Raw genomic sequence first — 12825 nt, forward strand, 5'->3', positions numbered from 1 at the left:
ATTGTGACTAGTGCTTCAAGAAATATGGAAACACTGTCTCTGCCAGATTCTGATATCAGTTCTTTTGGTTAAATGCCCAGAAACAAGATTCCTCGATTTTGAATGACTCAGAAAACTCTACACTCTTTTTCATACTAGCTACTCTGTTTTGCCTTGGCAGAGTGTACAGCATTCCTATTTTTTACCAATTCTTGCCAATGGTTTCTCTTACTTTAACAGCATCCTGACGATTATAAGGTCATATATTCTTGTAATTTTGTAATTGTACTTGATCATTTTAGTACATATTTTGATAACTTGTATATCTCTCTTACTTTCATGTATTTTCAAATCTTGAGCGCAATTTTTTGCTTTTAATCAACGTCTTGAAGTATAGCCTAAACTGTCCTCAAACTGGCTAACCTCCCACAATAGCTTGGTGGGTAATAGATATTCCTTAAATTCATAATCTAAAATATTGATATTCTATTTAAAATTTATCACATGATCATCTATAATTTATGAAATAGTCTCTGACATTTTGAATAATCAAAGGTAATTGTATTGTTTACAGTCTCACTTTAGGTCACATATAAATTGGATTAAGTCTGCGTTATCTTCCATTGATGTATATAATTAACAGTAAATGTATTACATGGTTCAACCAGTATTTGCCAAAACAAGTGAATGCATATGAATTCATAAATATGTATATTGTACAGAGAAGTATATTAGAATACTAGCTTTGAGTTTGTTTTTCCTTAATACATTTTAAGCACCTTAGTTGCTCTTCTGCCATATTGCCATGTGCTTTAACATGCTGGATCATTCATGTATCCTTAAAACATAATGTAATTCTGAAAGAAGCCATATATCTCTGTAACTAGTCAAGTATGGATCTAATAATTCTGTAGAATATCCCTTATAAAATTGATGGATAGCCCTCTTACCCTTCTTCTCTCTTGCTCTCTTACCTCTTTCTCCTCTCTGTCTCTGTCTTTCTGTTATCTCTGTCATTTTGCCTCTCTGTCTCTGCCTGCCTGCCTGTCTGCCTGTCTGTCTCTGTCTGTTTGTCTGTTTGTCTGTCTGTCTGTCTGTCTGTCTGTCTGTCTCTCTCTCTCTCTCTTTCTGTCTGGGGTGCCCCCTTCCTGCTTCCTCGTGCTCATATAATAAAGTTCCCCATATCGTAAAATAATAAATGGATAATGGATAATGAAAGGCTCAATCAAGAAGAAAATCTTCAGGGAGAAATCCACCTGTATGTCACTATCTACATTTCAAATGTTTCCCAACTGATTTACTATGGATGGGTTTCTCTTCCTGCTTAAAGAGTCTAGTTATCCAACTCAGCTTCATTATAAGAGACAAAATATGAAGGATATTGTCACTTATACTCAATGCAAAAATATAAAGCATAAAAATGGTAGACAAGAAGGTATGGTCTTATGACAGCCAAAATTGATGCCTGACCTTGTGGAAGTAAACTAAAGAATTGTGGGTATATACTTCAAAAATAAACTGTATGCCAATCTCATTTCAAGATTGATAATTTAATAGAATTGTATACATAATCATTATAATGGAACTTTATATTTTATCCAATTCTGGGAAAGACAGGCAGACTATTTTTATACCAGATTGTCATACAAGGAATCAAAAATCTATAGAACTGGAAAAAGCTGATCGACATCCCTCTGTTTATGCAATATACTCTGCTTCATCCTTCTAATAAATAAGTTATTTATTTAACTGTATCAAAGGCAAAGTTGTATAGAGTTTTGGATGACTGTTCAGGCAGCAAACTGTCTCTGTCATCCTCTCATTTGAGAAGCTGCTAAACTGCACTCCCTGTATACTCAGGTAATTAATTTTATTTCTTTTCAAGTCTCTGATAGAGTGGAAGACCAGATAGTTTAGTTTTACAATTAAACTTGTTTAATGGTTAAGATTTTCTTAGGTTTAGATAGATGTTTCAAATTGAAAATGATGAGATATGTTAGATATTGATTTACAGTCAGAATTTTAGACACATGAAGATAGGAAAGATGTTTAATTCAAGGCTGCCAAATACAAATAGCCAAAACACTGTAAATGTAACATTTATATAATTCCTGATCATTTTGTGGTTCTTCTTGCTGTAAATAGTTTATTGTATATAACTGTAATAATATAAATGTATATGAAAAAATTAAAATATGAAAATAATGTTTTAAATTTTTTGACAAATCAACAAATATTTAAAGAGAAATGACAAACAAGAATTTAAAAGTGTTGTGAATGTTATTCTTTTTATATTACCCAATGCATTTTCAAGAGAGAAAGAAATAACTTCAGTATTAATTTGCCCTAGTTTAATATAAATTTTTGTACTACAGAAAATAAGTACTCACTGCTTTTAAATATGACTTAATGTAGTCATGTTAAATCATCAATTACAGTTTTATGTTCACTCATTCACTGATAAATTTCACAAATATTTATTTACTTTCACTTTTTCTGAAGCTCTTCTTATTTGGAAAGATGATTCTTTTTTCCTAGTACAGAGAAAGGTTTTATTTGAAAAGGTTATATGTACTTGATAAATTTAATAATTCTCAGTGGATTTGGTTCATTGGTAATATCAAATGTAATAGGGCATTTTAGAAACAATTTCTTTGTAACATATAAATTTTCTCTTTTGTAATAATGGACGCAGAAAGACTCACTTATTATTGATGTTATAAAAAGGAAGTTCTGGATTTTTCCTATAAAAATATTTGGCATAAAATGTGGCTATAAAATTATATTATTTTCCAGATCTGTTTATTCACTCTACGGTAATGAGAATGTTAAACAAAATAAATAAATAAATAAAATAGATTCAATATATTTATTTTTAGGACAAGGAAAGATGTTTTCCTTTGAAAGTAAACATTTGCCATAGGGAATTTACTTCTAACTTTTAGTAATCACCAGAGAGAGAAGCTCATTATGTTAGAAACAAATGTCACAATACCTGGCATATGCTGCTACTAAGATGACAACGGAAAAGAATAGAGCTGGTAGAGTAGCTTGGGTGATAAAGTGCTTGCTTTAAATGAACTAGGAACTCAGTTTAATCCCCAGAATGCAAGTAAAAGTACCTAACATGGTGGCATGTGCTTATATTCCCAGGACTAGGAAAGAAATGATAAATAGGTCTCGGGAGCTCACTGAACTGCCAGGTAGCTTAGTTAGTGAGTACCCGGCCAGTGAACCATACTCACACTGACTCTAAGTGAAAGTGAGTGATGCCTAAGGAATGACTCCTCCCCAGCTGTCTGGTTCTTTTCTGCCATATGTGTTCACACAAGCACGCATATGCATTTGCATATACACATGAAACTGTACACAAAGACAAATACATAAGCCAAAAATGTTAGTTATTTTTTTTCTCAATGCCCAATCTATTTTTTATGGCAGGGATTTTCCTTTCTCCTCTGAAATCATTTCTAATGAAATTACTCTTCTCGCTTTATAACATTAAGAAAGGAAACTTGCTACCTGCTCTCCTTCCTCTGAGTGCCACCAGGTCTCCCCCTCCAGGGGACATGGTCAAATGTGAGGCACCATAGTACGTGAGAAAGTCATATCACACTCTCCACTCAACTGTGGAGAATATTCTGACCATTGGCTAGATCTGGGAAGGGGTTTAGAGTTTACCTCCTGTATTGTCCTTGGCTGGTGCCTTAGCTTGAGCGGGACCCCTGGGCCCAAATCTGCCTATCATATTGTTCTACTTGTAGATTTATAGGACCCTCTGTATCCTTTTAGAGTCCCAATAGATACCCTATGAGAATATATAGGGGGAGGTAATCCCCCTCAGGAACAGTCATAGGGGAGGGGAATAATGGGAAAATGGGGGGGGGAGGAATGGGAGGATACAAGGGATGGGATAAACATTCAGATGTAACAAGAATAAATTAATAAAAAAAAGACAAAAAAAAAATAAGAAAGGAAACTTGCAATGACATCAGCCCAATAGGAGTTTTGTACAAATATCATTGTTAAGTTTTATTACATTTTTCTTTTCAAATCAGAAAATGGAAAATTTTCATAATTTTGAAAATATTTTTTATATCATAAGGTGAGGAAGTTATTGAGTATCTATGTGAAGAATTTAGACAGTTATATAAACTATTTTACAACCCTGGGTATTTCTAGTTACTACAAATATTAATATCAAAAACCACACAAATTGAATACTGTAACATTAGCAGAACAAAAACACATGTTTAATAATTAAATATGGATTAATTTCAAGTAAAGTTATCAGAAAGATATAGAAATGTTATATGTTAATACATTACAAATCAATATGCTTTTTTCTGATAATACTTTTATATTTTTATTTGTAAAAATTTAAAGCTTATTTGTATAAAACTCTTATTGTAGCTAAGCATTCTACACATTGTGCTAACTTATGGAAGTACTCAATGAGAAGATATAAGAGGCAATTATAATTTATATAATAATAATGGAAAGAGATAAAATTTATATTTAAAAATTTTAGCATCCTATGCTCCAAAATTGCAGATACTTGGTATTAAATAAAAATTACCAATTCTGAAATAATGAAGCTAATTCTTAAATGAAGTTATAATATTAAATAATTGTCTATAATAATAGTAATTATGTGATATTTTCTCATTCTTAAAGCCCTAGGAGGAATAACATAACTGCTGAAATGCTTATTTTCTTCATTGGTGGTTGTTTCCATTAATTCAGAGAAAAAGAATGGTTGGTACTAAAAAGATTATAATTTTTCCTACTCACAAACACAAAAGGTAACCAGTATGCATTCAGACTTTGACTAACTATGGACAATAAAACAATAGCATTCCTACAAAGTAATTATTTCTGTGGGAATTTAACTGATTGCTTTTAGGACTTCTATAATACCAGGGCAGGCAGGTGGAAGTGGGGAGTTCTTTGTCTTTCACTAAACACCCTCATTCCCTTCTGTGCTTTAAAATCTTACTCCTACTTTGTTTATTAACTGAGAGAAAATGGAACAGTAGGGATTTACCAACTCTTTCCTTTCAAGTCAATTAGACCTCAAGGCATATGCATATTCTCATATAAGCATTAGCCTAAAGTGAAAGCCGTCTTATTTTAGATAATTTGTGTCATTTAAATCACTAAAGCTAAAAAATTTGACAAGAAATCCATATTGTGCCTTCATATTTACCTATGACCAGAACATTCTAACATGTATGTTGACATTTCTGTCTTGTTCAGTATATAAATATATATATATATATATATATATATATATGTATGAATGTAAATATAAAATAAATTTGTAGTATGTATTGTTACACAGATATATTAGAGAATATTTATCATAAACTTAACAAACTTTATGAGTGTAGAATTGAGATAGAAGCTCTCACTCAAAAAACAAAGCTCCAGGGTTTTCTATTAATATTTATCCTTTTATTTTTTCTTTTTGAAGTATATTGAACATTCCTTGTGATGTCACTCATTCCAAGATAAACTTTCTGAATACACATGTTTTATATATGTAGTTATGCATCATGCATCCAGTTTCTATGACATGGATACTTGTTTAGTTCTCTGCTATGGAATCTTGACTGTTGTTATTACAAATGTACTTAAAAAGTAAAACAGCTTATATCCTTTTCTTAATATTCTCCTTTAGTGGTTCTCTTTTGATACTAATAAAGAAATAATCCATTCAGAAATAATTGTCATGACCTAGAGTTAATAAATTAAGACTGGGTTTGAGTTATGCTGACAAAATATCCTAGTTATAGATATAGTAACTTCTGAAAATATATAAATGTTTATGATTATATGGATTGGGAAGGGAGGTGTTTGAGTTTCTGGGACAGTGACAGTTAAAAGAGGATACTGTGGCTTGTCGTTCATGCATTGAGTTATGAAAGTAAACCATAGGATTTTAAGCCATGCTATGAATCTTTGTCCTGATAAATTTAAGACATCTTATTTAACAGACCTAAATTTACCTCTAAATTGAGGACATAATAGCAGTTGTTTCATAGGCTTTTGTTTGTTTGTCTGGTTGGTTGGTTGGTTGGTTGTTTTGTTTGTTTGTTTGTTTTGTTTTGTTTTTTGTTTTTGTTCTTGTTTTTTGGGGGGGTTTTGTGTGTGTGTGTATGTGTGTTTTGTTTTGTTTTGTTTGTTTTTGCTTTTTGGGGTCCCTGGCCATTGCTCAGAAATACTACTTTATTAGTATAATTTTTATTTGCAGTTTCTTACTTGTGGACATTATCTTTAATTCCTATACACCTAAAGTCAACTCCTTGCAACACAATGTGGGCTTCAATGTTTTATTTACATATATGTGTATTAGATAAGGGGAAGCAAGCTTGATGGATGATTACATTGATTACTCTTTCAATTGGTAACTTGTCTAACCATATCTTATTCAACTAATCAGTAGATCTACATATACAACTACCTACACCCCTACATATGCACATACTTGTCTACTAGAGACATAGAAAATAAAATTCATCTTTGTCACCAGTCAAGAAAAAAAAATTGATGGCTGTTCAATTTGTGTATCTGATAACATTTTACCCAGTTCTCCCAGAGGATGTGCAGAAATATAGTACAATATCACAAACAGAATTCTGGCATTGGTGTAATTTATGACATTTACTTAGATTTTAATAGTTCCAAGGAATGTATGTTTTACACATATAGTAAATTTATGGTCACAGATTTCTGTTTCTATCACTACAGTCAAGACTCAGAACACTTCCGTTAAAAGAAGCCACACAATATTCACACCAAATCCCTCCCAACATTTCTCCATGGACTCTAACCCTGTCAACAAGTTAATTCTCTACTTTCACAACTTAGTTCAAAAATTATATATAACACAAACTAGCAATGCATAATTTTGTCATTATATTTGGTATAATGACAATTTCCATGACATGATAGTTTGTGGGGGGGATTCACTCCTTGTTAATGCTGAGATATCATATCATGTTATGACCTTTCCACAGCTTAACAATTTGGTGTAATAAATGCCTAAGTGTATAGTTTCCTGGATGATAAAGCAAGCATATGTTAAATTCTACAAACTGCAACAATCCCTCATGGAGGACCTCATTTTAGTTGTATTTCTGTTGCTGTGATGAAATACTGAAAAACAAAACAAAACAAAACTTAAACGATAATTCCATGTTATAGTCCACCACTGCGGAGAAGTCAAAGTTAGTGGAAAGAAGTCACATCACATCTTCAATCCTAAAAAAAAAAAAAAAAATTATTTAAAAAATAAAAATTTGTGTATGTTCACTTATTTGCTTGTTTATACTCACCTGGATTTTTTTCAATCTATATAGTTAAAGAGCCCCTGCCTATAGAATGGTATAATCCACTGTGGGTTACACACCAACAACTCACTCAAAACATGCCCGTAGGCCAACTCAATAGAACCTCGCTGAGGTTTCTTTCAGAATGATTCTAGGGTGTAGCAAATGGTATCATTATACAACACCATCTTTCAACCCTTCCAGCAATGTGTGGATGATGATGCAGTTTTCTCTAAAACTGCGTCAGCATTCAGTAGATTCACATATGTCATTCATATTGTTTGGCATTAGCAAACTGAATATGATATCATTAAGGCTTGCTGTGTCTTTGATTTTCATTTTGGAAACTAACAGTGTTGAATATATTTCACATAACATTTGTTGCCTCTCTCTCTCTCTCTCTCCTCTCTCTCTCTCTCCCTCTCTCTCTCTCTCTCTTTCTCTCTCTCCCTCCCTCTCTCTCTCTCTCTCTCTCTCTCTTCTCTCTCTCTCCTCCCTCTCTCTCCCTCTCTCTCTCTCTCTCTCTCTCTCCTCTCCCTCTCTCCTCTCTCTCTCTCTCTCTCTCTCTCTCTCTTCTCTCTCTCTTTTCTTCCCTGATGTAAGTTTATATCAACCACTTATTTCCTCTCATTAGCAGTATTCTTTTCAATTCCTTCACGATGACTTTACATAGTGGAATAATTGGTTTTAAACGTGAACATGCCACAACCTAGAATCACCTGCAAAGTGAGTCTCAACCGAGGAATTATCTAGATTTGGTTTAGGTGCTCCTGTAAGCATTTTTAGTAGGAAGTTGTCTTCCTTTCCCTAATTGAGTTGAAATGAAAGACTCACCATGAATGTGGAAAACATCTCTTCATGGGCTGAACACTGAACTGTGAGATAATAGAAAGCTAGGTGAGGTAAGAAAGCAAGGTTGTGTCTATTTTCCCTCCGTTCCTGACTGTGGATGTCATCTGACTAGTTCATTAAATTCCCAATGTAGTGTGCTGTATCCTGGAATGTTAAGCCAGTTAAACCCTTCCTTTCCTTGAGTTTTTAAATTTTTTAAATTTTTGGTTTTTTATTTGTTTGTTTGTGTTTTCCTTGGGTTTTATGTCACAGCAACAAAAATGCATAAATTTACTAGAATTTTATTATTTAGTGCCAAAGATGTTACTTTACAGAATCTGCTAACACATGGATTACTTAAGAGATAATAAGTCATTTATCTCATAGATTTTTTTTTAAAAAATTAATTCAAGCGTTTTTTAAAAATCAGTTTCCTACAAACACATACATACACATGAGGACAGTTGTAGAGATAATCCTTACAGTCTGGAACTGTAAAAGGGATTCTGATAATATAGTACTGCTGCCTTTCTGCCACTTCACAGGTTCCGTTGCAACTGCCTGTCGTGACCCAGGAGTCCCCATGAATGGAACACGGAATGGTGATGGCCGAGAACCAGGGGACACCGTTGTCTTTCAGTGTGATCCTGGGTATGAGCTTCAGGGACAGGAAAGAATAACCTGCATTCAGGTAGAAAATCGATACTTCTGGCAGCCCAGCCCACCAGTCTGTATAGGTATGATTTAAGAATAATTAAAATTTTATAAAATGTATTGCAATGGTTTAAAGTTGGTATTTATGTTAACAAGCACTATAATTCAAGAAAATTTGTTTATTTTCAAGATTTCCGAGGATCCCAGAGGACTATGCACATACCCAAAATGTACAAAACTTTAAAGGATGATTAATAATTTCTGTAGTCCATAATTTTATCATATTCTGAACAGGTCAAAAAATTTTATATTATTAATCAAATCTCCTTAAATATATTTTCAGCCTGTGTCACTAGATTACTCTATCGTCCTTGGCCTTAACACTTAGAGTCACTGAGAATCTCTATGTAGAAAGTGCTATGTTGATTTAGTTTCTGAATGCTTATTTCTTCTAAGAAAGTTATATATCAGCAGGTATTTTAGTCCTTCAAAGGGTTGGCTTTCCATTCAAGTCAGGAATATCAAAGGAACATCAGGCTTTGTTTTGATGATCTGACAAGTGCCCAGACCTTGTTCTGTGCTTTCACTTGTCTGACTTGTTTTTATGCTTGTTCTCAAATCTCCAAGTCACAGTCTAGATATTCAGAATACAGGCCTTTTAGTACTAGATATGAAAACAAAAAAACAGAAGACACGGGCTTAGGGAAATGACTACTTTGACAATACAAGCATTAAGAATATCTCAAATTTAATTAAGTGTTTATATTAATCCTTTATGCTCAAGTATCAGTGTCAGTGTCATCTTCAATCTACAAGATATTTTCACTAAGCCAAGCTTATGCTTTTACTCAAATTTTTAATTTATTTATATACTTACAATGGTGAACCGTAAAGAGATTCTAGAGGGAGTCTAATACTTGCTCACTCACTATTGCATTTAAAGCAGTTGGGATAAGCAAATTTAGCAAGCTTTAAATAAATAAAAACCTTATTCTGGATCACTTACACTCATAAGAATTTTTTCAATATAGATTCACAGTGGTTTCTTTCTGGATGTGACATAGAATTACAAAATGAGTTTTCTATACCTCAGTCAGAGGCAAGAAATTTAATTACTCTGGTTTGTTTTACTCCACGTTGTCACAGCTCATATGAAAGTTGCAAAGTCAAATTCATTAGTAACATGATATTTTCCTTCCATAGGAAATTTGCCAATAAAATAAGAAAATTAGAAATTCTTTCCACCCTTCTTCTTAATAAAATGAAGCTGAAAATTGTATTTTTTACAACACATGTTGTATATTTAACAGATAGGCTTTAAAGCATAATAGTCACTAACATTCAAAGGTTTAATTCTCCTGGAGGAAAACGTTAGCTTTTGGTGTCATCTATAGATAATGAGGCAGATGATAATGAAGAATATGGTTCAAATCTGAACCAAAATAATAACATAGCTTGTACTAGTTCAGATTTTGATATGTTCCTTTATACAGCTAATCTATAGCTATATTGTTCTATGGTTCTTTATGAACTATTGAAAGTTTATATTATCGAACATCAACTCATTTATATTTATCATCTGAATTAGTAAAATCAGGTGAGGGGAGCCATTTGAGAAACTTTTCTAAGGAAAAGAGGGAAAATGTTAAGTATTTGCTTAAGGTGTGATTCTTCTTACTCACTAGATGAAAAGCATGTAGGACCATTATTAAATTAAAATTCTATATTCTTACTAATTGAAGAATTCTCATAAGAGAATTTCTATATAAAACACTTTGGCCAACACTCAAGAAGCAAGGAAAAAGGGCTCATGGTGCCTTAGCACTAGTTGAGGAGCTCTTGATAGTTACGGCTTCTCATGAAGAAGAGTCTTTCCAAGTACATTTTTCCAGTGGACGGTGCCACACCAATGAGTAGTAAAATTTGGACATATTTTTAAGTTTTGTTTTGTTAAAGAATATATGATGTCAGAAAGGCATGAGGATGTTGGAGTGAATCTGGGAGGAATTTAGGCGAAGAATGGAAGATAAATGTGATTCAAATACATTTTTATATGATACACAAAAAAGATTTACTAAAATATACTTTTAAGAAAAACATAATGAAGTTTCACAAAAATTACTGCAGATTGTGCGGCTTTATGTGATAAGCAGCCCAGGCTATCACTTAGTAGTATTTCCAGAGCTGAGCATTATATTGACATTATGCTTTATGTAAAATTCTAAAATATTGAACAAAATTATACTGAACCTAAAGAAAAAAAATGCAACTCAAACCATAATAAGCTTAACGTAATCTGTTATAAAATTGCATCTGTAAGCCACAACATACTCTAGCTAACAAGACCTGATTCTAAGGGGCAAAGGTGAACACTAAATCTTACTTATATGGGGCAGGGTGTGGAACATTTTCGTATGGATTATGGAACTGAGTATTATATTTTTGGAAGGATAAGATGGCTTCAAGAGAAGATATGCATTAGAACTTCTCTGAGGAAGAAAATAAGTTTTTAAAAAAGAATCTGAAAAATTGCTAAGGCTGCAGAAAGCTTGACCTGTGCAACTGATAAGACAGAACTCCATGATTGGAAAAACTATGCCGAAGATTAAACCCTGAACTCTTTAGAAAGTCCTTATGTGTATGTCTCAGACCTCAGAGAATAAAGCATTTTACGTGCATATGAAAAAGGAAAAAAATCAGCCTCATAGCAAGTACCAAACAGAAGAACGTCATCTTTAGAGAGTTAATAGAATTCATTCTAACAAAATTGACAGCGTGAAGATTACTTTGACATTGCCAGAGGGAAAGTAGCAGCACACAATATGAAGGTAAATAAGAAAGACATTAGTGTGGGTGGGTTGCTGAGAAAGACAGTACATGAATAAAATTGAATTGGCAAAAAAAATTAAGAAGATTGTAAAATAGATTTATAGCTGCTGCCCGTGTAACTGTCTCCCAAGAAAATATACTCAGAACAAATCATGCATGTTGGAATTCCAAAGAAGCCAACAGAAATGGAATTCATGAATGCCTTGGATTTTACTTTGGGTGCTTTATGATTAGATATGTAAAAAGTAAATTAATGGATTTCTAAGTGCTATTTCAAGGTGAAGATATTTTTAAATAATTTTATGTATTTATTGGCAGACTCGGATTTATAAATCCCAGAGAGTTTTACTCTCTGGTTGGTTCTGTAAAATTTCAAAAACAGCCATAGCTATGAAATACATAAGGAAAATGTTGCTAATGTGAAAAATGTAGTGAAAAGAATTTAGACTAAAGAGAAGAAAAGCCTTGTGCAATATATAGTAGGACTGTTAATATGCATGCCATGAATTTTCTTTGTTCATGACAATTACATTTAAGTGTGTATATATGTATTTGCCTACAATTCCTAAAAACACAAATGTCATTGTTCCTAGTAGCAATTAAGAAAACTGAAACAAAATTGCCCCCATTCTACACACCAATACACATAATTCCACTCTCTAACACCCTAAAGACTCAATCATTCTACTTTTTAATACACAGCATGTACATCTTTACATTGGCTATTGCACACATATTTGTACATCTTTCATATTTGCTCATCATTCATACATGATTTTAAAAGTCCTAAAAGAACTAAACTATCATTTTCTACGTAACATAAAACCACTCACTCATTGGACTACACATTCATTCATGCAGTCATAATCATTCTTTTCATAATGAATATGAAGAACCATTAACATGTCAACAAATATTTGTACAAACATCACATCAGTCTGGAGGAAGAAAACACTGTATAAGAAACATTCTTAACTTTACAAGTTAGTAGTGAATGTTGACACATGAATATAGCGTTTAAATCAATTGAGACTATTAAGTAGAGGTAGGCTGAGTGAGGGTGCTATTATCAGTAGAGCTGAGGCTAAGTCCGAGAAGAAAATTGACGTTTTTTTTTTTTTTAACGTTCCTAAAGGCTGTGATAAATTTTAAATCATAACTGAAACTACATAACACAGGTGTGGAAAAATTTCAAGAA

The 12825-nt window shown here is 32.7% G+C and overlaps 1 protein-coding gene across 2 annotated transcripts in view; it reads left to right on the forward strand.

Moving 5' to 3' along the window:
* Csmd3 (CUB and Sushi multiple domains 3) overlaps positions 1–12825 on the forward strand; it is a 1090370-nt gene that overhangs the window by 796133 nt on the left and 281412 nt on the right. For both annotated transcript variants that reach the window (XM_051159708.1, XM_051159709.1), the window contains one exon: positions 8690–8881. In XM_051159708.1, the coding sequence (XP_051015665.1) occupies positions 8690–8881 (192 nt within the window). The remainder of the gene's footprint in view (positions 1–8689; positions 8882–12825) is intronic.

The sequence above is a fragment of the Acomys russatus genome, chromosome 17 (assembly GCF_903995435.1).
Source record: "Acomys russatus chromosome 17, mAcoRus1.1, whole genome shotgun sequence".
Lineage (NCBI taxonomy): Eukaryota > Metazoa > Chordata > Mammalia > Rodentia > Muridae > Acomys > Acomys russatus.